The sequence below is a fragment of the Hypanus sabinus genome, chromosome 9, assembly GCF_030144855.1.
Source record: "Hypanus sabinus isolate sHypSab1 chromosome 9, sHypSab1.hap1, whole genome shotgun sequence".
NCBI lineage: Eukaryota > Metazoa > Chordata > Chondrichthyes > Myliobatiformes > Dasyatidae > Hypanus > Hypanus sabinus.
The window spans coordinates 36,670,014-36,696,400 of NC_082714.1; the positions used below are offsets into that span (position 1 = coordinate 36,670,014).

The 26,387-nt window shown below is 40.2% G+C and overlaps 1 protein-coding gene across 2 annotated transcripts in view; it reads right to left on the bottom strand.

Moving 5' to 3' along the window:
* card11 (caspase recruitment domain family, member 11) overlaps positions 1–26,387 on the bottom strand; it is a 305,964-nt gene that overhangs the window by 73,640 nt on the left and 205,937 nt on the right. For both annotated transcript variants that reach the window (XM_059979481.1, XM_059979480.1), the window contains exons 9-10: positions 9,036–9,224; positions 4,718–4,766 (exon numbers count right to left, since the gene is read on the bottom strand). In XM_059979481.1, coding sequence (XP_059835464.1) covers positions 4,718–4,766; positions 9,036–9,224 — 238 coding nt within the window. The remainder of the gene's footprint in view (positions 1–4,717; positions 4,767–9,035; positions 9,225–26,387) is intronic.

Sequence of the window (26,387 nt, forward strand, 5' to 3'; positions counted from 1 at the left end):
GTATAGAGAGATGCTGAGGTGCAAGTACATAACTCTGTGAAAGAGGCAGCACAAGTAAGTAACTTAATAAAGGTGGTGCATGGTATATTTGTCTTCAGAGAGTCAAGAAGTCATGTTACAGTTGCATAAGACCATGGTTAGGCCACATATTGTGTGTAGCTCTTGTCACCATTTCACAGAGATGATGTGGAAGCTTTGGAGAGCATGCAGAAGATGTTCACCAGGAGGCTGCCTGTGTTCAAGAGTATTAGCATCAAGAAGAGGTTGGGCAAACTTGAATATTTCTCTCTGGAGGCTCTGTAGTTGAACGGCAACCTGATAGAAGTTCACAAAATTACAAGACACATAGATAAGATAGATAGTCAGAGTCTTTCTCTTTGGCTGGAAATGTCAAACATCAGAGGGCATAGGTTTACGGTGAGAGGGAAAAGTTCGAAGGAATTTTGCAAGTCAAGTTTATTACATGGAGAGTGTTTGTTGCCTGCAATGCACTGATTGAGGTGGTGGTGGATAACATCTTCTGAGACATAATTAAACAGGTGCACGAACAGATAGGGAATGAAGGGATTTAGATCACATGCAGCCAGATACGGTATGAAATTTAAATTAGCACGATGAACAGCACCAGCATCATGTGCTGAAGGCCTGCATCTGTGCTGTTCTATGTTCCATATTTCGGCCTTGAAACATTAACTATTTCCCTTTCTGCACACGCATCATCCACTGAGTTTTCCAAAAATATTCTGTTTTCACTGGTGTCCAACAGAATCTTTATCTTCAAATGTGTGGCTCACTCCATGTGCCCTGGAGAGGTGTTTGGCTGGCTGCAATAATCATGATGTGAAGATCCTTCCCTTTAACCTGGGTGACTCTCTGAGCCCAAGGCGGCCAGCCTCAAATTTCTCTAAATCTGGCTTTGAGCAACAAAGCAGAAGCACCTTCTTCATTGCTCACTCATTACGGTTTTGGGTGAATGGGTGAGTGTGGGGAGTACATTGCAGTGTATTGGCGTGTTTTGAAGTACGGGCATGTGCTTCAGTATTTGAGGTACTTGTTACAGTATTGCTCCATACTGCATGGAGTTTCATCCTGGTGAAATTGTAGAGAGGTACACTGTACCTTTCTCTCAGGCCAGATTTTAATCATCAGAAACCTTTCTACTGTAAAGTGGGATTTGCATCTTTCCCCGTCCTTCCTCTCTGATATCATGTTATGGTGTGTCAGCATGGAGAAAATCCCCTTAATTACCAAAGCCCTAACATGTAACTGTGCAGCTGAGTGCTAATAGCTGTGTGAAGTATTGTATTCTGTGGCTCCTTTTCATGGTACCTGTACTGTACAGTGATCATAATTTCAGACCACGTGATATACATGGATGAGTCAGTGTGGGAGAGCTGCACTATATTATTTTAATACTCCAAAGCTGTTTGTTCTCAAATTTTCACCTACATTATGGTGAAGCACTATGTACTGTAAATACAGGGATAATTATTTCCCAGTATAGTATAGAAACTTCAAAATTGGTTCAGGTTCTGAACCCTGCATCAGATAAACGGCAAAATTTCTCATGTCTTGAAATTTCATTAAACTTCCATTAAAACAGGTTTCTTCAAAACTTGTATTTCAAGGGAATTGCCTTTGCATAGTTCGTGGTAGGGACTATGGAATAAAAGCAGAAAATGCTGAAAACAATCAGCAGGTCAGTGGAAAGGGAAACAGAGTTCACCTTTCAGCTAAATATCCTTTTTGCCAAAAGAGAAAAAACAAAATCATTTTAAGAATAATAGAAGAAATATCTCTTATCTATTACAAATGAAACATGTAAAACCTGTGAAATGTAGGTCAGAACAATATTAGTGGAAAGAGTAAAACTGAGTTACCGTTCAATAGGTAGATAACACACAGCCACTCTGATTACAATCTAATTTACATCAACTTCTGAAGTTAAAGCAACTCCACCAGTGCCCCAAGTGACTGCATAATCTGTTTCTGAATTCACATGCCTCGCTTAGCTATACATATATCAAGCCTGGTGACCCACAGCTTCTGCAAAACATTAACGCGACTGGATTAAACTTTCAAACAGTTACTTAAGACGGACAACATTTCAAAACTTCAATTTTAAAATATTATGATGAAATTCATTAGATATCTCAGACGAACTTGGAAGATTAATTATTTTTCCTTAATATGTTCTCCACTGAATTTTAATGAAATGCAAACTATGTAAAAACATATTTCAAGCTTATTTCCCTCCCCCACCAAAATCTGTAACAAACAAGGAAAAAAATCTGATTCAGAATTTTATTTCACACTCAACAATAGCTGCTGTATTGTAACTACCCCCGACACTGCCAAGTTATTTTGCAGGTGGCTTAAACAAACGGTTTAAATCCCAGGAATTAATACTGTGGAAAATCCCTTTCCAAAAGTCTCAGACAATTGAACGTGATGCAGGAGATTACAGGGACCAAGTTTTTAATTTGATACATAAGTGCTTGGATTTACAGGCTTTGCATTAATAGAGGCAGTAGACTTTCTCATGTTACTACCAACTTATTCAATTGGTGTAGCCCATCTCTATTACTGACTATGAATCTGAAAGGCCAAAAAAGACCAAAAATCATTGAATCAGGCTATTCAACCCATTGAGTCTGCACTGCCATTCAATCATGGTTAATTTATTTTATTTTCCTATCAACCAATTCCCCTACCTTTGACCTTTGACACACTTACTAATTAAGAACCTATCAGCTTTTGCTTTAAAGATATCCAAGGACTTAGCCTCCACAGATTCACCATCCACCAGTTAAAGAAATTCCTCCTCCTCATTGTCCTAAAGGGTGTCCTTTTATTCCGAGGCTGTGCCTTCTGGTTCTTTAAAATTGTCTTAGCTGGGAGTAGTAGTGGGGATAAGTTCCCACTTCCTATAAAATGCTCCCAATTGTGTGCATCTTAAATGGCCTCTGACAACCAAGTCCATCTCCTGGCCTTCCCATGTGGTGTAGCTACTAAGCCCGGTAGATTCACTTCTACTGATAAAAGAAGGGGAAAAGACAGGTTACTGGCATCTTAAAACCAGTTGCTTCAGCTAGATGGTGATTGTCAGCCAAGGATGGTAGCTTATCTAGGAGAAGGAATATTCTGATCTTATAGCTCAGTGTTTTGTGGTTATACCCATCCACGGGGAAGGCTGTAGGAGAAAATCCTGAGGAAAAATCCAGAACCTGAATCCCTAAGACTGTTGAGTTTAACGCTGACTAGCAACCCCTGCGATGCCGCTGGTGCCAAATTGCATCAGCTTCTCCCGTTCCTTTGGATTTATCAGCTACGTGGAGAGGAGGAACTTGCTGCCCAGGCAACAGCTTGCTCGCCATATTGCACTACCTTTCATACTGGTTAGAGTAGACAGACTGGTCGCAACATCCATGGTCGAGCTTGATCAATGGAGGGCCTCCTATTGGTCCTCTGGGCCCAGACTTCCCCACTAGTGGAAACCTCATCTCCTCATCCACTCTGTCTAGGCCTTTCAATATTTATTCAGCTTCATGAAATCCTCCCTTCATCCTTCTAAATTCCAGAGAATACAGGCCCAGAGTCATCAAACACTCAGATTTCTGAATTCTCTCCCCATTTACTAAATATTCTAAGCCTTTATTCTTTCTACCAAACTGCATGACCATACGCTCCAATACACTGTGTTCCATCTGCCTCTTCATTGCCCATTTTGCCAACTTGTTCTTCTGCAGACTCCCTTCTTCCTCAGTACTAACTACTCCTCCACCTATTTTGGTATCATCCTCATAATTGGTAACAAGATAAATTCCATCATCCAAATCATTAACATGTAACGTGAAAAGCAGCAGACCCAATACCACCCTCAGCAAAAATAAGTTCCTCCTTTTTGCCTTCTGCCAGTCATCCAATCTTCTATCCGTGCTAATATCTTACCTGTAATACCATAGGCTGTTATCTTGCCTAGCTGCACCCTGTCAAAAGCCTTCTGAAAATCAATGTAATATTGCAATATTGTATGCCATCTCCCTATGTTTTTTAATGTTGTCTTTAATTTTCCTTGTCAGACATGGTTGTCTCATCCTTGTTTCATAATGCTTCCTCTTCATTGGTATGAAATGATTCTATATTTTTCAAATTACTCCCAGAAATCTTTTGGCATTGCTGCTCTACTATCACTCCTGCAAGAGACCCCTCCCAATCAACTTCGGCCAGTTCTTCCTTATGACTCTGTACTTATCTTTACTCAACTGTAATACTGATACATTTGGTTTTAGCTTCTCTTTCTCAAACTGCAGGGTGAATTCTACCATATTGTTATTACTGTCTCCTGAGGGTTCCGTCCTTCACCTGAAGCTCCCGAATCAAATCTGGTTCATTGCACAACACAAAATCTATAATTGACTTTCCCCTAGTGGGTTTGACCATAAGCTGCTCTAAAACGCCATTTCATGGGCATTCTGCAAATGCCTTTGCTTGGGATCCAATGACTACCTGAATTTCCCAGTCTACCTGCATATCATAGCCCTCCATGACCACTGCAACATTGCCTTTCTTACATGCCTTTTCTATCACCATTTGTAATTTGTACCTCACATTCTGGCGATTATAAAGCAAATCCGTTCACAATGATGATTGCTGGAAAGGACGTAAAAATAGATTAGCAAGTAGACAAGATTTATTTTTCATTGATTCAACATACCTTGATAATCTTGATATCTAGGAAGGGTGCATGGAGATTTGGGCCTTCCCTAAATATTTGTATAAAATTAAAAAAAAATGTTAACAAGATATAATTCTGAAGAGCTCCACATATACCTTTTACTCAGCTTCATTGCAGTACTTAACATTAAAACTGCTTTAGAATGAGAATCAGATCTCAATACTTTTAGAAGTCTTGCTCAGTCTCATTAATAGGTACCAAATGAAGTAAGTGTTTGACAATTAATTAACAGTTATAGTTTTCTAGCACTCTAATGCACAGAAAATATTTAAAAGATTAATATATTGAGTGAACAGGCAAGAAAAGATCGAAAGAGGCTTGTGAAGGAACGGATTAACAGTATTTTCATTGCTGGCTTTGGAATTCTTTGTGGGAAGTAGAAGAGGGTATACTTTAGGGAGGAAAGATCAACTGATGGTTGCATAGTAATTGAAGAAATGGTCACGAACAGTGGCAAAGTAGGAAATGGAAAATAAAGAGTGGGCCAGTGAAGGATGGGCTTAAAGAGACACAGCAGAAAGAAATCACCAAATTAGGTAGGAGTGAAGGACATTGTCTATGAAGGTGAAATTCATAGACAATCATATCAATCAAGAACAGTACTTACATCAGCAATGAAAAGAAATATCTTAAAATCAATTTTTAGAAAAAATGCAAAGGAAACATAAACATGGCAAGATGCAGAGTGCTCATGTAATGATCAAATGGAAACGAGCAAGGTTGAAAATAATATAAATTTAAGACTAATTAGAAAGACTATAAACCAGAAATTTGAATGCATTTAAGATAGATTGTGTTAATAAAAAGATAGTGCCTTTTTAATAAACTATGAGCAGATACACTTTTTTAAGCACATGTACATAAAATACTTGTGATTTAATGTGATTGTTATCATAAATTTGCTAGGGTAATTTTGGTAGTATAAAACAGCCAAGATCACCTCAGATTCTGATTTTTATATCTACTGAAAGCTAACAATATTACAAACGTTATAATATCATCCAATTAAAATCTCTGTCTGAGAGAGCCTGTGGGATGTCAAAATGTTGGAGTGAACAGTTAGTTTTTGATGGACTGAGGACCGTGGTCACTCTTTGGGGGCTTTGCAGTTGCTTGTATGGTGGGTGGTGGGAATGCTGATGCTCTATGCTAGAATAATTTGAGGGAGGGGGAGGGTGAAAGGTTGATGCAGCTTGCTGCTACTTGTGTGGTGGTGGGGCAGATGGCTTTGGGTTATTAGGTCTTTTCTCTGTCATTGATTCTTTGCGGGTATTTCTTCTGATTCAAGATTGCCCGTAGAGAGCAAGAATTTCATGTCTATATTGTATATATTCTCTGATATTAAATGGAACTATTGAATTAAAATGATCTAAGTCAGTGTAATAGAAGCCTAGATGAATACCAATATGATTTCTGTAGCAACCTTAAAACTAAGAATCTGCTTGGATATCTTCCAATGCTTGTAAGGCAGAGTGTGTGCTCGAATGCATTAATTACCTGGGTACAGAAGTTTTCATTTTAATATTGTGTGGGATGGTGATGTAGAATTAGTGACTTTCCAGCTACAACACCTATAAAATGGCTGAATGTTAAGAAAATGGTTGATCTGAAACTGATTTAGGCTTGCTTGAAATAATGCAATGATTTTCAGTAAATTACTGTGACGGCGAGCACTCGGTAAATGCACTCCATATATACGTGCATTCACACAGACATACAAACTTTGCCTTATCATTCTGCTGTCGTTGAGCGGAGGGTGCACAGTTCAATGCCTTCCACAGTTTATTCTACAATGGGTTGGCTTTATTAAGCTTTTCCCACCATACACGGCAGAAATTTCCACTTCTTTAGTAATGAGGATATATAAATTTGTATATATTGTTTGTATACTGTATTTAAGGTAGATACTCCTGTTTATTTTATAATATGATTGTAACTACATTGTGGGGTGCATCACATTCTGATTCATGTGTAGTCTTAAGTTAACTTTCTGGGTAATTAAAGATGGTTTATCCTGGTGCTTTAAAAAAAAACACGGACTGATTGCTCTCAGTAGGAAAGAAAGAGAGTTCGAACTGCCGGGAGATCACAATGGACAAAGTATAGAGCTCTTGTGTTTTCTGGTCAATATCTTTTGTAAATATTGGCAGTTTTCTTTTTGGCATTTTGCTAGTTTTGTAAGCTTGATTTTTTTTTGATGCATTGCATGAACACCCTTGCATGAAAGTGTTAAGCGACTCCAGCCATCTTTTTCTTCGGTCAAAGCCAACGTGAACATAACAGTTGCATACCAGCAGACTTCCCTTATGGTCAGATGTTTTCATTTTTAAGGGAGATAAGGGAACATTGAACAGTCCAATATCCACAACTTTCCAAAAGAATTTTGGAACCTCTCTATTGGCTGGATTGCAATCAATACTCGGTGACATATCACAATTGAGTCTTGTTGAAGTGCTGGAGTTCTGCAATGACTAAGGACTGGGCGATTAAGAGGTACATAAGCTGTGCTGCTTCCTGCTGATTGTGGACGAGTATTGTTACAAATTGCATGCAATCTTGAGCTTGATTTACCATTGAAGAGTCACATAAAGTTATTTGAGTTGCTGATTTCTTTGTTCTTTTAGTGAGGGCTTAAATTAAGTTACTTGATCGGATGAATAGTTTCTTTTATTGCCAATTCAGTCACTTTGAGTTGAAACAGAAGAAACTAGAGTTCAGCTTTGAGACATTTCTAGAGATTGAATGAATGGAGGAGAACGCTTTTGGTAAGAGACCCTAGGGAATTGGGAGTACTTGCATGCTTGTATTGTTGATGATCCAAGAGTTAATCTCTACCTAAAGGACTTCAACCAAAATAACGTGTAGCTCAAGAAAAGAATTTAGAAAAAAATAGAAAAGCAGTGAGAACAATAAAGAAACAGGCACATACTGCAATGGATGAGATCACACCATTTCATCACCTGAAGATGCCTTTATAGATACAGGTAGTCCCCGAGTTACGAACGTTCAACTTATGGACAATTCATACTTATGAACCAAGGAAGGAGAATGCCGTCTGCCATTTTAAGTTGGATCGCGACGCTGTACGCCATTTTAAGTCATTGCCGTTGACACTATGTTGAGTGTTCAACTTTGTATTTGGCTTAAATTTTTCTTAGTAAGATTCATCCTGACCTTGCGCTTCCCCCCGCCCCCATTCCGGTTGGCTGGTGGCGCAGTGAGGTCAGCGCCAGGCTGGAGAACGGAGATTCCCGAGTTCCATCTAGTGACAGACCGCTCCCGTGCTGGGTTGATGTCGAGCTCGCAACTCGACCTCGTAAAAAAAACCACTGCCACCTCCAGTTTAAATTCCCACGCGGAATATTGTGAATAATCAAATACCCAAACCCAGCACAGCCCCCACTTGACCCATTTAGCCTCAGTGCGGTGGTCCTTAGGACCCAGCGGACCTCGGGAGCCGGCAGAGGTCGGGACCTGTCGCCCGCAGTGTTTCTGTTCCATTGACGGGAAGTGATCGTGATTGAGAATAAAGTGGAAATAATAAAGCATTTGGAAAGAGGTGAAATGCCATCGGTCATTAGAAAAGCGTTAGGCCACAGTCGGTCAACAATCAGAACAATTTTAAAGGATAATGGATAAAGTGAGAATAATGGAGCATTTGAAAGGCTCTGCCCAATGAAAGCTACAATTATCCTAAGCAACGCAGTGGTTTAATTATTGGAATACATATGTATCTTAAGTGATTTATATGCATATAAAGGTAAGATATATACTATATACTAAGACAAACATTTGACTAACTGACGCTAAATAATACCGGATGTATTTGTTCTGACTTACATACAAATCCGACTTAAAGATGGACTCAGGAACGGAACTCGTAAGTAACCCGGGACTGCCTGTACTACAAGACATTAAGCAGTGTATCACAGAGAGGTGTAGATTGTAGATCATTCTTAACTTTTGGTTACAACAGACTTGGAGCCAAAGCTTGCTCTTTGATGGATCTCGAATCAATGCAATTTAGGGTCAATATTAAGCTGTGTGGCCACAATCAGCTAAAATTGATTGGAATTTACTTGTGCTCCATTCAGTTCAGCAATAGATCAAACATATGGGCTACACATTACCTAATACCCCCCATACCACACCTCAAACATGTATTTTGTGGTATATTAATTGAGCTATGAATACTACAATATTCATGTAACATTCTGATTGCATCACAAGGACAAAAATTGTTTGATCATTCTGACAAATTGCTTTCTGTTAATCACGTAAATAAATGGTTACATACAATTCCAAATACTTTAAGGTTTGGTCTCCGTCTTAGTCGGGATTCCTGTACAAAAAATTCATTGTCTTCAGGAGAGTCCTCCGACGTTGATGAACCCTCTGGCTCCTGCTGCTCCCGTCCATTGGTCTTTTGGAAGGAATGGTGGAAATTCTGAGAGATAATGGTGACTGGAATATTCCGTGGCAGACTCTGCACAAGTAGACAAAAAGAAAGAAGCTTCACATTAATCTGTTGCCCTTTTCCCTTTTGGAGTTTTCTCCTCCTAATTTTCTTCCATCATCTCTACTTGGCATTTCCACATTCCCCTTTTTATTCTTACAGTTATGTTGTAATAGAGAACTACATACAGTACAGAAAGAGGCCCTTCAGCCCATCTAGTTTATGCAGACATGATCTTCTAGCCTAGTTTCATCTACCTGCACCCAGACATTATACCTTCCTTCCCATTCATGTACATATGCAAACTTCTCTTAAAATGTTATAAATGAACCCCAGCACAGTGTTCCACACATGCACCACCCTCTGAATGAAGAAGGTTCCTCTCAGATTCTCCTTAAATATTTCATCTTTCACCTTAAACCTATGACCTCTCCTTCCAATCTCATCCTACTTGAAGGGAAAAAGTCTGCATGCATCCACCCTATCTATACCCATGAGTATTTTGTACACCAGGGAATAAAGCCCTAAACTATTCAACCTTCTCCTATAACTCAGGTTCTCAAGTTCCAGAACATCCTCACAAATTTTCACTGCACTCACTCAAAGTTATCGATACTTTTCCTGCAGGCACCAGAACTGCACACAATACTTCAAATTTAACCTCACTGATGTCATCTACAACTTGAGCATAACATACTAATACCCTGATTTATGGAGGCCAACATACCTACCTGTGATCCAATTTTCAAGGAACTATGGATCTATATTGCCAGGACTCTTTGCCCTACCATTCACTGTGGAAGTCTCACTCCAATTTGTCCTCCAAAAGTGCAGCATCTCACACTTGTCTGCATTGAATTCCACCTCCCATTTTTCACTCCACTTTTCTAGCTAGTCAAGTTACAGTGCAAGCTTTGATAGCCTTCCTCACTGTCCACCACACTTCCAATCTTGATGTCATCCACCAATTTGCTGATCCAGTTCACCGTATTACCATTTAAATCATTAATATAAATGATAAGCAACAATACACCCCATATTGATCCCTGTGACAAATCACTAGTCAGAGAGACAATCATCCACTACCACTCAATGCTTTCTCCCACAAACCCAATGTTGAATCCAATTCAACTTAACCTTCTGGATCCAAATCCCATGTGAAACTTTGTCAAAGGCCTTGCTAAAGTCTACGTAAATAACATCCACTACCTTTCCTTCATCAACCTTCTTGGTAACCTCCTCAATAAGCTATAAGATTGATGAGTCACGATCTACCTTGAACAAATCCATGTTAATTATCCGAATATATATACAATGTCAGATTATCTTCCAAAATTTTATCCACCAAATTTACATCAGGGGTACCGGCCTGTAACGTCCCAGTACATTTTTAGAGCCTTTTATCTCTCTGTAAAGGCCCAAATTTTTATCCGGAGAAGAAACTTGCTCCAGAACTAAGGCAGTGTATTGGAAGTGGGGAGGTGGATGAGGTATGAAGCAGCAAGTCCTGTCATGATCTGGTGAGGACATGGGTTGTGAAGAACTGTGGTAAGAGTTAGGTTTTCTGCTTGAAGTATATCTATCAGTCTCTGGTGTGGCATTCCATGGAATAGAATGAAGCATATCGCAGTTTTTATTAAATGTCCTTCATGTTATTTACTAGGGACACATTTTAATGCAACCATAATCTTTGAAGGGAGTAGAATAAATTAAATATTCTTCTCTAATTGGGCAGAAGAGAATTGGAATGTTTTGCAAAAGCTGTTCCAGTACTTGAAGCTGAACAGATTATGAGAAATTCTGTGATATTTTTTGAGTAAGGGAATTTGCATTCTATATAATGGTAAAAGTCTATAAGTTTAGGACAACACTCCTCAACTTTCTACATTACAATAATGACTACATACTAGAAAATTCTTCATTCTCTAACAAGTGCTTTGGGATCTCTCACGTCATGATAATGCAAGTTTTTTTTTAACATTCATAAGCATTCTTGGAACTGTTAGAATTTACTTCTTCCTTTCTCATTCAATCTTTTTCTTCCCCCCCCAGAGATCCCGATTTTTATTTCTAAACCTTGTTATTTGGCATTCAAGTATGGATATTCTTACTTTTTTTTTTACATACAATGTTAGCATTTCTCCCCCAACAAGAGGTACTTTGGTTCCAAAATGTATTTTGGTTCAATCGCAGAAGAAATAGCATCATAGCATTATTCTCTTTCCTGCTGCAACCAGGCTGGAGATTCTCAGAGTCAGACAGTGACTTAGTATTGTGGAAAACAAACTGCTACTGAAACTCAGTGGGTTAAGCAGCATCCGCAGAGGGAATTGGACAGTGGACATTTTGGGACAAGGCACTTCATCTGGTCAGAAAATCCACAGAATCCTTGACTTACTGATTAATAAGCTGCAACGTATAAAGACAGGTAACAACATGTTCTGCAATGTTACCTTCCAACACCACTGTCCTGCAAGGCTGCCTCCCAAGCCCCTTGCTATTCTCTCTGTACACTCATAACTACGTGCCAAATTACACTCACTTAAAATTTTGCGGATGGGCTGGATCTCAAAGCATGATGGAGTAAAGGAAGGAAATAGAAAGCCTAGTTGAATGGTGCTAAGTCAACAATCTTGCCCTCATCATCAGCAAAACAAAGAAGCTAGTCATTGAGTTCAGAAAGTGAAGTGAAGTACACATTCCCATTTGTGTATCTAAGGCAGAGATAGTTAAGTTTCAACTTGTAGTTGTATATGTCACCAACTTGTGTTGCTTCAACTACTTTGATGCTACAGCCAAAAGAGCATATCAATTCCTTTCTTTTTCAGAAGTCGAAGGCAATTTGGTATATTCCCATTGATTCTTACAATGTTTTATGGATGCACCATTGAAAGCCTCAATCCAGACACATCAGAGCTTAGTATGGCAAGAAATTGCAAAGGACCATGAACACAGACCAGTCCACTGTGCAAACCAACCTCCTCTCCATTGACTCCGACTGCATCTCCCACTGCCTCAGAAAAACAGCTAACATAATCAAGGACCCCTTCTACTCCACTGGTTATTTTCTCTTCTTCCCTCCTCCATTGGGCAGAAGATACAAAACCCTCAGATCATGTGCCATCAGACTTGAGGATAGCTTTTATCCTGCTGTCAGTCTAATCTTGGATGGATCTCACACATACTAACAGATGAACTCTTGAAATCTGGATCTCCCCATTCACCTTCGAGGCCTTTACATTTTGTCTACTGCACTGCCTTTTTTCTAACTGTAATGCTATATTCCGTATTCTGTCTTCTTCTTACTACTTTGATGTAATTATTTTGATATGATCTGTCGGGGAAGAATGCAAAGCAGAAGTTTTTTTTCACTGTGCCTCAGTACACGTGACAACAATAAACCAATACCAATATCAGTTCTGTAACTTCCTCTCATAACTATACCAGTCTGGAGATCCCCTGATTATTGTAGAACATAGAAAAAGTACAGCACAGTACAGCCCTTGGCCCATGACATTGTGTTGACCTTTTAATCTACTCTATAATATAAATCTAACCCTTTCCTTCCATATAGTCCTCCAGTTTTCTCTCAATGAAGGATGAAGAGAAAAGATTTTGGAGATAAATAGAAGGTTAAGTGAGTTTATTTTAATTATGTCACTTTAAATTTTGTGTTTTTTTTAGTATTTTAGTTGTTTTTATTAACTTTTATAGTTGTAATTTTGAGGGCATATTTCCATTCTAATAGTTTTGAGAATTTCAGAATCAAGAAACATTAATAAATTAGGCACTAATAAATTCAAAAGGGGGATTATCCCGCCAATTTAGGCAAGGCCGGAGTGTAAGGGCAATGGGTAATGATTTCCAGTGAGATTAGCCCAGATATATTTTGAACAAATGAATCGATAGAATTTCAACTCAAAAGACTTGCATGCACTGTGATATGAAGTTTTGAGTACAGGAGTTAGGATGCTATGTTGAAGTTGTACAAGATATTGGTGATGCCTGTTCTGCAATATTGCGTGCTGCTTTGATCACCTACAGTACGTACAGGAAAAATGTCAATAAGATTGAAAGAATTCAGAGAAAAACTAGCAAGATGTTGCTAGGACATGAGGACCTGTGTTATGGGGAAAGGTTGCATAGTTAGGACTTTATTCCCTGGGACATAGGAGAATAAAGGTAGATTTGATAGAGGTATATAAAATTATGAGGGGTATTGATAGGGTAGCTACAAGCAGGCTTTTTCTACAGATGTTGGGTGAGACAAGAGCAAGAGGTCATGAGTGAAAGGTGAAAAGTGAACTGTTAAAGGGGGAACACAAGGGAGGACCTCTTCACTCAGAGGGTGATGTGAACATGAAACATGCTGCCAGTGGAAGTTGTGGATGCAGGTTTGATTTCAATATTTAAGAGAAATTTGATTGAGTTCGTGGTTGGAAGGGGTACGGAGGGTTATGGTCTGGATGCAGGTCGCTGGGACGAGGTAGATTAATAGTTTGGTACGGACTAGATGGGCTGAAAGGTTCTGCACCGTTCTATGACTGTGACTTTCACAATATAAATAACAACAATATAAGACTAATTTCTTTATGTTTTTAATATTGGTACTGCTTGCATCAATTAAAGATGCCAGCATATAAATCTGTGAATTAATATCATTATACATATATTATCCAATACTATATATGTGTACACAAAGCAATGAACACATAATGTAAACTAATTTTTCTCTTTTATTACAGATATTTAAGAAAGCTGGTTGTAAAATGTGCAAGTTATAATATAGCCATCTATTCCAATGCAGTAATGAAATCTTGTTCTTGCAGTTCTTTGAAAAGCCATATGTGTTATGACTAACAGCTGCAGCAGTTTTGCGTTTTGCATGATTGTGAAGCTGAATCGAAGAGTGGGAGGTAGCTGAGTGAAAACACCAGCAACAAAGTGTAAATACTAGAGATTCCGCAGATGCTGGGAAGCTTGAGCAACACACACAAAATGCTGGAGCAACTCAGCAAGTCAGGCAGCATTTATGAAGGCCAAGACCCTTCCTCCGGACTGGAAAGCCAGAATAAGAAGGTTGGAGGAGGGGGGATGCAGCATAAGCCAGCAGGTGTTAGGTGAAGCCAAGTGAGGTGGGTGGGGGAAGCGGGGTGAAGTAGGAAGTTGGGAGGAGATAGGTAGAAGAGATAAGGATTAGGTTCAAAGAAAATATGGAAAAAGATATATCTGGTCCATGGGTTGCAATTCTAAATTGGAGAAAGGCCAATTTTGATGGTATCCGAAAGGATCTGGCAAGTGTGGATTGGGGCAGGTTACTTTCTGGCATAGGTGCATGTGGTAAGTGGGAGGCCTTCAAAAGTAAAGTTTTGAGAGTACAAAGCTTGTATGTGCCTGTCAGAATAAAAGGTAAAGATAACAGGTGTAGCGAACCTTAGTTTTCAAGAGATAATGACGCCCTGGCTTAGCAAAAAAGATGTATGACAGGTATAGGTAGGTGGGAACAAGTGAGATGTTTATGGATTGTAAGAAATGTAAGAGAACACTTAAGAAAGGAATCAGGAGGCCTAAAAGAAGGCATGAGGTTGCCCCAGCAGACAAGGTGAAGGAGAACCCTAAGGGATTCTGCAGATATGTTAAGAGCAAAAGGATGGCAAGAGACAAAATTGGTCCTCTGAAAGATCAGAATGGTGATTCATGCGTGCAGCCAAAAAGATGGGGAGATCTTAAGTGGATTTTTTTTGCATCTGTATTTACTCAGGAAATGTACACAGAGTCTATAGAAATGAGCCAAAGCAGCATGGGCCTTGTACAGATTACAGAGGAGGAGGTGGTTGCTGAATTGAGGCCAATTAGGGTGGATAAATCCCAGGGTCTGACAAGGTATTTTGTTGGATCCTGTGGGAGGCAAATGCAAAAATTGCAGGGGCTCTAGCGGAGATATTTAAATCATCCTTCATGACAGATGAGGTACCAGAGGATTGGAGGATAGCTCATGTTATTCCACTATGTAAGAAAGGCGCTAAAAATAAACCAGGAATTTAGAGGCTGTTCAGCCTGACATCAGTAGCAGGAAAATTATCGAAAGGTGCTCTGAGAGACTGAAGTTATGATCATTTGGATAGACGTACACTGATTAGGGATAATCAGCATAGCTTTGTGTGTGGTAGGTCATGTTTAAACAATCGTTCAGAGTTTTTCAAGGACGTTACCGGGAAAATTTATTAATGCAAGGCAGTGGAGGTTGTCTATATGAACTTTAGTAAGGCATTTAACAAGGTCCCATATGGGAGGTTGGTCAAGAAGGTTTAGTCACTCAGCATTCAGGATGAGAGAGTAAATTGGATTAGACATTGGCTTTGTGGGAGAAGCCAGAGAGTGGTAGTAGACGGTTGCCTCTACGACTAGAGGTCTGTGACTAGTGGAGTGCCACAGGTATCGACATTGGGCCTGTTGTTGTTTGTCTTCTAGGTCAATGATCTGGATGATAATGTGCTTAACTGGATCAGCAGATTTGCAGGTAACACCAAGATCTGGGCTGCAGTGGACGGTAAGTAAAACTATCAGAGCTTGCAGCAGGATCTAGGCCAGCTGTAAAAACAGCCTGAAAAATGGCGGATGGAATGCAGACAAGTGTGAGGTTTTGCACAGTGAGGTAGAGCATTGAAGAGTGCTGTAGAACAAAGCAATCTGGGAATACAGGCCCATAATTCATTGAAAGTGGTGTCACTGGTAGATAGGCGTTCATAAATCAAAGTATTGAATACAGAAGATGGGATGTTATGTTGAAGATGTATGTTGACGTCTGTGTGGTCTAATTTGGAATATGGTGTGCAGTTTTGGTCATCCACCTACAAGAAAGATGTAAATAAGATTGAAAGAGTACAGAAGCAAAAATTACAAGGATGTCGCCAGGACTGAAGGACCTGAGTTATAAGGAAAGATTGAATTAATTAGGACTTTATTCCTTGGAATATAGAAGATTGAGAGGAGATTTGATAGAGGTATACAAAATTTTGAGGGGGATAGATGGAGTAAGTGCAAGCAGGCTTCTTCCATTGAGGTTGGATGGGGCTACGGCTAGTTATCAGTTAAGGGTGAAAAGTGAAAAGTTCAAAGGGAGCATGAGGGGAAGCTTCTTCACTCAGAGGGTCATGAGAGCGTGGAATGAGCTGCCAGCACAAATGGTGCAGGTGAGCTTGATTTCAACGTTTAAGAGAAGTTTGGATAGAATCGTGGATGGTAGGGGTATGGAGGGCTATGGTGCTCCTGCAGGTGGATGGTATTAGGTAGTTTAATTGATTCAGCATGGACGAGATGGGCTGAAAGGTCTGTTTCTGTACTGTACTTTCTTTATGATTCTATCTGAAAAAGAATTAATCTAATAGGAGAGGTCAGTGGACCATGAAACAAAGGAAAGAGGAGGGGAACCAGAGAGAGGTGACAGGCAGGTGAGAAGTGAAGGTGAGAGGGTAACTAGAATGAGGAATGGAAAAGTAGGGAAAAAGAGAGGGCAGAGAAATTAAAGGATGTTAGATAAAATAAATGTTCATGCAGTCAGGTTGGAGGTGACCCAGACAGATTATGAGGTGTTGCTCCCCCAACCCGAGTTTGGCCTCATCATGGCAGAAGAGGGAGTTTTGGATAGACATGCCAAAATGGGAAATGGAAGTCAATTGAAATGGGTAGCCACCAAGAAACCCTGCTTTTTGCAATCATCAGAGTGATGATATTCGACAATATGGACCCTCAATCTGTGTCGGGTTTTACTGAAGCAGAGGAGGACACACTGGGAGCGCTGGATGCAATAGATGACTAAATATGGCAAGGAAGGAGATGTAGGGCCATGCCCTTGTCATGTTTGCAGGGGTAAGTGCCAGGAGGGAGAAATCATTACATAAAGAAATACTACACCGGACACCTTTGAAGGCATTAAAGACGGTTTGATGGATGACTAATTTTCAATAATTGTTTTGTGCTTTTTTAAAAATCTAATGCTAACAATTCAAGATCTAACATGATAACGTTTGTGGCTATATTAATTTCTTGCTTCCTTTTTAAAATATTCATTATAGGAAAAGCACCAATTTTAAACACTTCAAATGTTAACTGAAATTAAACAGAGCACAGTCCAATTAATTTAAAATATCAAACTTTTTTTTCTAGGTAACTGTCTCATTGACCTTGATCTTAAAGATACATCTTTGATTAAGTACTTTGAGCAATTGTGTTTTGCCTTTACCTACCCATTTCTCATCCTCTGATAAAAATCTTGAGTACACAGTTTAAGTTGTGAACTCGTATAACCATGGTTTTCATATTCCACAGATCTATAAAACAGGACCTGTCAATTCTTGGGATTGCATTAGCTCCCCTCAAGCTTTTTATCTTCCTAGGTTGTCATGTATGTACTGTGCAGGACTATTGCTTGAAAGAGATCACTATTCTTATGCTGTGCATACTTCTGCTCTCTATAATACAAAAAGCATGTAGAGTCACTGAAGAAAGAATTCAAAGGATGACATTATAACTGAGAGATTATAACTATCAGGAAAGACAGAGTATTTTGGGTCTTTGTTCTTCGTAAAAGGACTTAATAGATCTGAAGAGGATCTTTAAAGATTGAGTATAAAGAAAACATTTCTGCATTTTATTGAAGACGAAAGCTAGGAGCCATACTTAGAAGATCTTCATTAATAAACCCAACAGGTAACTGAGGGGAAAAAAATTATTTAGAAAGAGTAACTTCTTGCTATATAGCTTTGATATATTTAAGCACTGAAATATTTATTCTCTAACCTGTTGCATTTCAGGTTCAGGACACCCAGACATTTTATTGTCACTAAATTTCTTGCTTATGGCATAGAATGAGGTTATTCAGCCCATCAAGTCCATGCCAGTTCTGAAAAGGAATCCCAGTCACATTTCCCTCCAATTTATTCTCCCTTGCATAACCATCAGCTTCCATTTTATTCTTCTGCTGCACAACAACATGAGCAGTTATTCCCAGTAGCAAATGCCCGTGTAGTTTTGGGGTGCTGGAAGAAACCAGCAAAAATCAACATGGTCACTAGGAGATCAAGCAAGCTCCGGATGGACAGAACACTGGTCAGAGTTAAACTCAGATCTCTGGAGCTGATGCTGTGTTACGGTGTTCAGCAATTGAACTGTGGTCATGCTGAAAGGAGAAGAAAGCTAATTTGTACATAGTGACCTTCCACGAAATCTGTTTCTGTGCTCCGATTGGAAGGGGTGAATCTTGTCCAGCACATAGTGGTTAATGCCAATTCTCTTGTTAAAATGGCGGCCTTAGGGTGCAGACCCTGCATCAGAACTGGAAAGTAGAGGGGAAGAAGCCAGAATAAAAAGGTGGTGGGAGGGGAAGGAGTACAAACTGGATGGAGATAGATGAAGTCAGGTGGGGGGGGGGTACGTAGCTGGTTAGAGAAGGGGGATGAAGAGAGAAGCTGGGAGGTTATCAAAGGAAAAGGTAAAGGGCTGAAGAAGAAGGAATCTGATAGGAGGTGAGAGTGGGCCATGGGAGATAGGGAAGGAGAAGGGACACCAGTGGGTGGTGATGGGTGGTGGGAAGGAGAAAGGGTAAGAGGGGAGGCAGAATGGGAAATACAACAAAAAGAGAAGGGGGGGGGAATTACAAGAAGTTATGAGAAATTTATGTTCATGCCATCAGATTGGGGTCACAGATGGAATATGAGGTGCTGCTCTTCTAACTTGAGAGTGGCCTCATCATGGCAATCGAGGAGACCATGATCTGACATGTCAGAATGGGAATGGGGAGTAGAATTAAAATGGTTGGCCCCTGGGAAATCCTGTCTGTTGCAGATGGAGTGAAGGAGCTAGACAAAGTGGACCCCAACCTACATCGAGTCTCACCAACATAGTGGAGGTCACACTGGCAAACACCGGATACAATAGGTGACCCCAACAGACTTACAGGTGAAGCACTGCCTGACTGGTAAAGACTTGCGCCCTGAATGGTGTCTCAAAATGTCAAACGTTTAATCCCCTCCATAGATACTGACGAACCTGCTGAGTTCCTTCAGAATTTTGTGTGTGTTAGTCTGGATTTCCAGCATCTGCACAGTCTCTTGAGTTTATGCCTTAAAATCTTACAATTTTTCATGCCAGAACAGAATGGATTTCAGTTTTATATCCTGTCCAGTACTTAGTATCTTCAATCATGCAGCACTCCCATCTGATAGTACAGGATCAAAGAGATTGCTGGACAGATGGGAGGGGTCATTGACAGTGCTAAGGGCCCTGTATATGCAGCACACTTGGTAGTTATTTCAGAAGGATGGAGGTGACACCTCGATAATCTTCTGAGCAGTCCTTGCAATCCTTTGTAGGGTCTAGCAGTCAGATGCCCAGCTATTCCCATTTCAGATGGTGATGTAGCTGGCCAGAACACTCTCAGTGGTACTCCTATAAGAATTAGTTAGTACAGAGGTGGGGAGGGGGTGGTGAGCCTTGCTCACCTCAATCTTCTCAGGAAGTGAAGTTGCTGCTGTTGAGGTACAAGGTGAGAAAGTCCATTTGCACACCCAGAAACTTGGTGCTCCTAACTGTCTCCACAGAGGGGCTGTTTATGTGCTGTGAGAAGTGGTCGGCCTGCACCAGCCTAAAGTTCACAATCATCTCTTTTGTCTTGTCCACATTGAGGCCAAGTTGTTGTGTTTGCATTATTCTACCAGCCATTCTACCTCCTCTCTGTACGCTGTCTCATGATCGTTGTTGACGTGGCCAACCACTGTTGTGTATTACGCAAACTTGATGATTCAGTTTGATCTAGATCTAGCAGTACAGCCATGCGTCAGCAGCATGGACAGCAGTGGGCTGAGCACACAGCACTGGGGGTTGCTGGTGTCAAGCAAGATGGAGCTAGAGATGTTGCTTCCAACACAAACTGACTGTGGCCTTCCTGACTTCAATGATGTAGAGTAGAAGAAGTACTAATGTTGCCTATGGATGAAGAATGTTGATATGGGCCGAGTGGGCAGTTTCTGCATCATAACTTCTTGGTCATTTAATGTAAAGCAACAGGTTACAAAAACATTGGAAGGTCACATTAATCTTTTTCTGTATGGTTAGCATTTGAGAGATTCCCTAAATTCATAGTCAATGAAAATTAGGCAGAGATATCTTAAACTGTGGTGAAAAAAATGCTCTAAAATGATAGGATGTCTCTTGTACCCAATCTGATCACTAACCCTTTAGCATCCACAATTATTCTAATTTTTAATGTTCTCCAAACCCTGGTTACCCGTGTGTGACCCAAATCGGTCAACATCATTCCCATCCATGTACCTATTCAAATGTCCAAGTCTTCAGTTATTTAACTTGGCTTAAATTTGCAGTTTCTAACTATGGTTCCAGTGAGGTTTGGAACAGCAGGAATTCTTCCTGCTCTTGCACAGTACTCGATCTCTCCTTTCCTGCCCCACCTTCTCTGCTTCCTTGACTGAATATTAGAACTATGGCTGGGAAATAAGTCTAATGATCAACTACTTAGATTATGTCCAAAACTTGACCAAACCAATTCTTACTTAACTATTAGACAGCATTCACGTATCATTTTAACAAAACAAGTCTCCAAAATAATGAAAACAAATTACTTGCTGAGATTCCTGCTTCTCCATTATTGACTGGGAACTCCTTAGCAAAAGAAATTTAGACAGGGCAAAATTTGATCAGTGTATCCAAGAGTGTTTCTTAAATCAGTATGTTGATAGTCTAAGTAGAGGAAGGGCCATAATGTACCTAGTATTTTGAGATGAGTCTGGCTAGGTGACTGACCTTTCAGTGGAAGAATGTTCAGGGAACAGTGATCATAGCTCATTAAGTTTTAAGACAGTTATGAATAAGGAAAGGTAGATACAGATTATACAGAGCACAGGACAAGTACGTTACAGTCAGAAGGAAGAAACAGGATGGCAAGGATAGCAAGAGAGGTAGTGCATCGATAGTCAAGAATGAAAAGGGAGAAAATGTAAGTTTTAGGATGTTAAAATCAAACAGAGCCCCTGAGAATTATAAATAAGCCTGAAAAGAACTCTACAGACTTCAGAGGGCAAAAGAAAGCATGATAAGTCCTTGGCAAGTAGGATTAAAGAGAATTGCAAGGCACTTTGAACATACATCAAGAGTAATAGGACAACTTGGGAGAGGGTATGATAAAGGGAGGGAGATGTGCTTGGAGACCAAGGACATAGGCAATATTTTAAATGGGTCGTTTGCATCAGGATTTCCAAAGAAAAGGTCATCGAGGATAGTGATATCAGTGTAGATGGTGCTAATACATTAGGGCACTTGTTGATAAAGATAGAAGTAGCACTGAGTCTCTTGAAGAACATCACAGAGAGAGGCAAGAGATAAGATTGCTGGAGCTTTGACCAAGATCTTCATGCCCTCTATATCCACAGGCAAAATCCTGGAGGATTGCTGAGTAGTTAATGCTGTTCTATTGTTTAAAAATAGGAATAATCCCCAAAACTCACATCATTGGTAAGGAAGATATTTAAGGGAATTCACAGAAATAGAATTTATAAGTTACTGAAAAACTAGGACCCAATTAGGAAAAAGCAGCAAGTTGGGTTAAGTCAGGTCTTACTCACCCGACTGGGTTTTTCAAGAGATGATGAAGATGGTTGATGAAAGTAGAGTATAAATGTTGTCTACATGGATTTTAGTAAGACACCTCACAAGGTCTCTTCTGTAGGCTCATCCAGAAGATGAGTGTGTGATCTATGATGACTTGCTGTTACCTTGCCCACAAAAGACAGAGCGTAGTGGACAATGGTACTTATTCTGGCTGGGGGTCCAATGCTAATGATGTTATGTGGGGATCCATACTTGGACTATTTGTGATATTTAAAAATGACTTACATGAAAACGTGGATGGGTGGGTAAGTAAGTTCACAGACGATATAAACATTGGCGGTGTTGTGGATAGTGTATGAGATTGCCAAAGGTTGCAATGGGATTTAGATCAGTTGCTGATATGGGTGGAGAAATAGGAGGAGTTCAGTGGCCCAGTGTGAGGTGTTACACTTTGGCAATGTAAAGGGACAGTACACAGTTAATGGCAAATGCCATAACAGTGCTGATGTGCAGAGGGATTTTGGAGTCCAAGTCCAAAGCACCATGAAAATGTCTGCACAGTTTATAGGGTGGTAAAGAACGCGTATGGCATGCTTGCCTTTATTAGTCGAGGCATTGAGTTCAGAGTTAAGAAGCCATGTTGCAGTTTTCTAACATTCTGGTTAGGTTGTATCTGGAACACTGCATTCATTTGTGGTTGCCAGTTACAGAAAGCATGTCTAGGCTTTGGAGACTGCGCAGAAGAAGTTGACTGAGATGCTAACTGGATTTAAGAGCGTGTGCTAGAAGAAGAGATTGGATGAATTTGGGTCATTTTCTCTGGAGAGGCTGAGGGATGACCTGATAGAAGTTAATAAATAATTGCAGGCATTGATAGGACAGCCAGTATCTTTTACTTTGAAGGATGTGTATGGGGCAAGTTATTATTTTTTTTTACACATAGAGGGATAGGTGGCTGAAGTGCGTTGGTATGAATAGTGCTGGAGGCAAATATGACAGAGCTGCTTAAGAGAGGCACATGAATTATAAGAAAATAAAGGGATAGAGACATTGTGTGGGTAGAAGGGGTTAGTCTGAATAGGCATTTAATTATTGGTTTAATTAGTCTGACACAACATCAGGGGCTAAAGGGCCTGTTGTGTGCTATAAAGTTCTATGTTCTAACATTGCTTAACAAATCAATAATGTAATCAATTAAAAAAACAAATCCACTGCTATGTACTGTGGAGTATTGTTGCGTATGTAATGTGTACTGTATGCTAATAGACTTTGAGATATAAACAAGCTGGTGGAAATGTGTCAGATGAAATTTATTGCTGAAGTTAGGAAGGGTGAGAAAAAGCAATTTAAACCAATAGGTACAATTCTAAAGATTTAAAAGAATGGAGAGATCAAGGGTACAATTCTCTGAAAGTGGAAGGGCAAGTTGAGAAAGTGGTTAAAAAATCTGTGCAATGGGTCATGATAAACTTGTGTGAGAAACTAATTTAGCACAAACTGAATTTTTACATTCATCTTTGGATGCCAAAATTCAGGAAAAATGTAAAGGCTTCAGTGAAAGTCTTTAGAAAATCAGAAAAATGATTCTAGGCTTGAGGAACTTTAGTTAAGTGGATGGACTGACACTGCTCTGTGTATCAGAGGTGGGTGTGAGGAGATTTGACAGTGATATTTAAAATAGTGATGGGTATAAATAGATCAGATAGGAAGAATTGTTCACAGTGATGAAGAATTAGAAACTGGAGGTACAGATCAAGTGTGATTAACAAAAGAATCAAAAGCACAAAAAAAGGAAAAATGTATTATAAGTAGTGATGTGGTTGTGCTCTTGAATACCCTGCCAGGTTAAGTGATAGTGGTTGAAGGAATTGTAGGTTCTGGGGAGGGTGTGGAGTGATGGGACAAGCTCTAATATACACCTGGTGTAGACTTGATTGGCTGATGCAATCCTACCATGCTGTAATCATTCTGCACACAGCAAACTGATCCTTCTCTCTCAAGCTATTCACTGGAATCAGAATGAAACTCTTATGCCCATCCTTATTCAGGTTGGTCATTTATCTGAAACATTGTTTTGAACTTTTCATTAGTTTCAGCCAATTCAACTAACTGATATACAGAGATAAGAGAAAGTAGTTAGATTTGAGTTTACCTTAAACCACTAAACTGACCACTGCCAAAAATAGAGGCTGCATTTGAAGGCAGAGCTTATGTTATTCCTGACTGCATCACATCCAGATCCTGTCAATTTAACCTGCTTGGGATATCAGATACAGTGCAGCCTCCAAACATCCTTTGTATTTTGGGCTTCTATATATCTGGCAACAACACAACGATTGTTGGCAGAGTTTCAGATGGTGGCGAGAAGGCGTATAGGAGTGAGATAGGTCAGCTGGTTGAGTGGTGTCACAACAACAACCTTTCACTTTAAGTCATTAAGACCAAGGATTTGATGTGGACTTCAGGAAGGGGAAGTTGAGGGAACACACGCATATTAATTGAGGAATCAGTGGTGAGCAGTTTCAAGATCCTGACTGTGAACATCTCTGAATATTTATTCTGGGCGCAACATCTTGACGCAATTACAAAGATGGCACGACAGTGGCTGTATTTCATTAGGAGTTTGAGGAGGCTTGGTATATCGCCAAAGATTCTCATGAACGTCCGCAGCTGTTCCAGGGACAGCATCCTAACCAGTGGCATTAACCATCTGAAACAGAGAGGCTGCCGCATAGCATCAGAAAAAGCTGAAGAAAGTTGCAAACTCAGTCAGCTAAATCACGGGCACTAGGCAAGCCAGCATCGGGAATATCTTCAAAAGGCGATGCTTCAATAAGGTGGCTTCCATCATTAAGGACCCCCATAACCCAGGACTTGCCCACTTTGCATTGCTACCATTAAGAAAGAGGTACAGGAGCCTGAAAACACACACTCAATGCTTCAGTAAGGCTTCATCCCCATGCCATCAGACTTCTGAATGGACAATCAACCCATGTACATCAACTCACTATTTTTTAGCTACTTATTTAATTTAGTTTTTTAATATATTTCTCATTGTGATTTATAGATTTTTAGTGATATATTGCTATGTCCTGCTGCCGCAAATTTTATGACATATGCCAGTGATATTAAACCTGATTCTAGTATTTTGAGGTTAGAATTTAGGTCAGCTTCTAATGCAATCCAAAATTATCCAAGGTAGATAGGTTTTTATTAAAAATAGGTTCTATCTACAAGAACCTTTTAAAATAAGCTATTTTTATAGAGACTGATAATTTTATATAGTGCTTTGATATGTCTAGTTAACAACATATCGAGACCTGTTTTCTCTGCCAGGATATTAATCAGACATCTCCACCTAGCAGGTTCCTTTTGCAGACATCTTTTGTTGCACTTCATTTTGCTATAACACAGCTCTTACGGCTCAGTGGTAAACCGGATCCTGGAGGAAACCCATGACGGAAGATGTGGCCGTGGGGAGAACGTACAAGCTCCTTGCAAGCGGTGGTGGAATTGGACCTGGGTTGCTGGTGCTGTAATAGGGTTACACCAGCTGCCATGCTATTGTGCCCTGACTGGAAAGGGAAGTGGGTGAAGCCAGAATATGGTGGTGGGGGGGGGGGGGAGAGAGGGAAAGAGTACAAGGAAGTAAGTGATAGCTAAGGCCAGGTGAGGGGGAAGATAGGCAGGTGGGTGCGGGAGGGGAGATAGATGGAAGAGGTAGAGGGGTGATGAAGAAGGAATCTAGTAGGAGTGGACAGTGGGCCACAGAATAAACGGAAGGAGGAGAGGAACCAGGGGGAGGTAATCAGCAGATGAGGAAAAGAGAAAGGGTAAAGCGTAAACACGAGGAAATCTGCAGATGCTGGAAATTCAAGCAACACACACAAAATGCTGGTGGAACGCAGCAGGCCAGGCAGCATCTATAGGGAGAAGCACTGTCGACATCTCGGGCCGAGACCCTTCGTCAAGACTAACTGAAAGGAAAGATAGTAAGAGATTTGAAAGTAGGAGGGGGGAAATGCGAAATGATAGGAGAAGACCAGAGGGGGTGGGGTGAAGCTAAGAGCTGGAAAGGTGATTGGCAAAAGTGATACAGAGCTGGAGAAGAGAAAGGATCATGGGACGGGAGGCCTAGGGAGAAAGAAAGGGGGAGGGGAGCACCAGAGGGAGATGGAGAACAGGCAGAGTGATGGACAGAGAGAGAAAGGAAAAAAAGGGAGAGGTAAAAAAGAAACTAAATATATCAGGAATGGGGTAAGAAGGGGAGGAGGGGCATTAACAGAAGTTAGAGGTCAATGTTCATGCCATCAATTTCATGCCCTACTCACTTAACCTCCAAGCAACTGAATGCAAATACATGTGCCCATGTTAACCTAAAGTACTTCTCCTGAATAAGGATTTCTGAAAAAGGTGGATACAGAGAAGAAAATAATTCCTCATGTATTGTGCCATACAACTGCAGCTACATGTGCATCAAGCAGTGCCATTGCTGAACAGGTCCAGCAAACCAGGTTCTATCCTGACTTAGGATGATACATGTGGGTGTTCTTCCTGTGGGAACTGGGTACC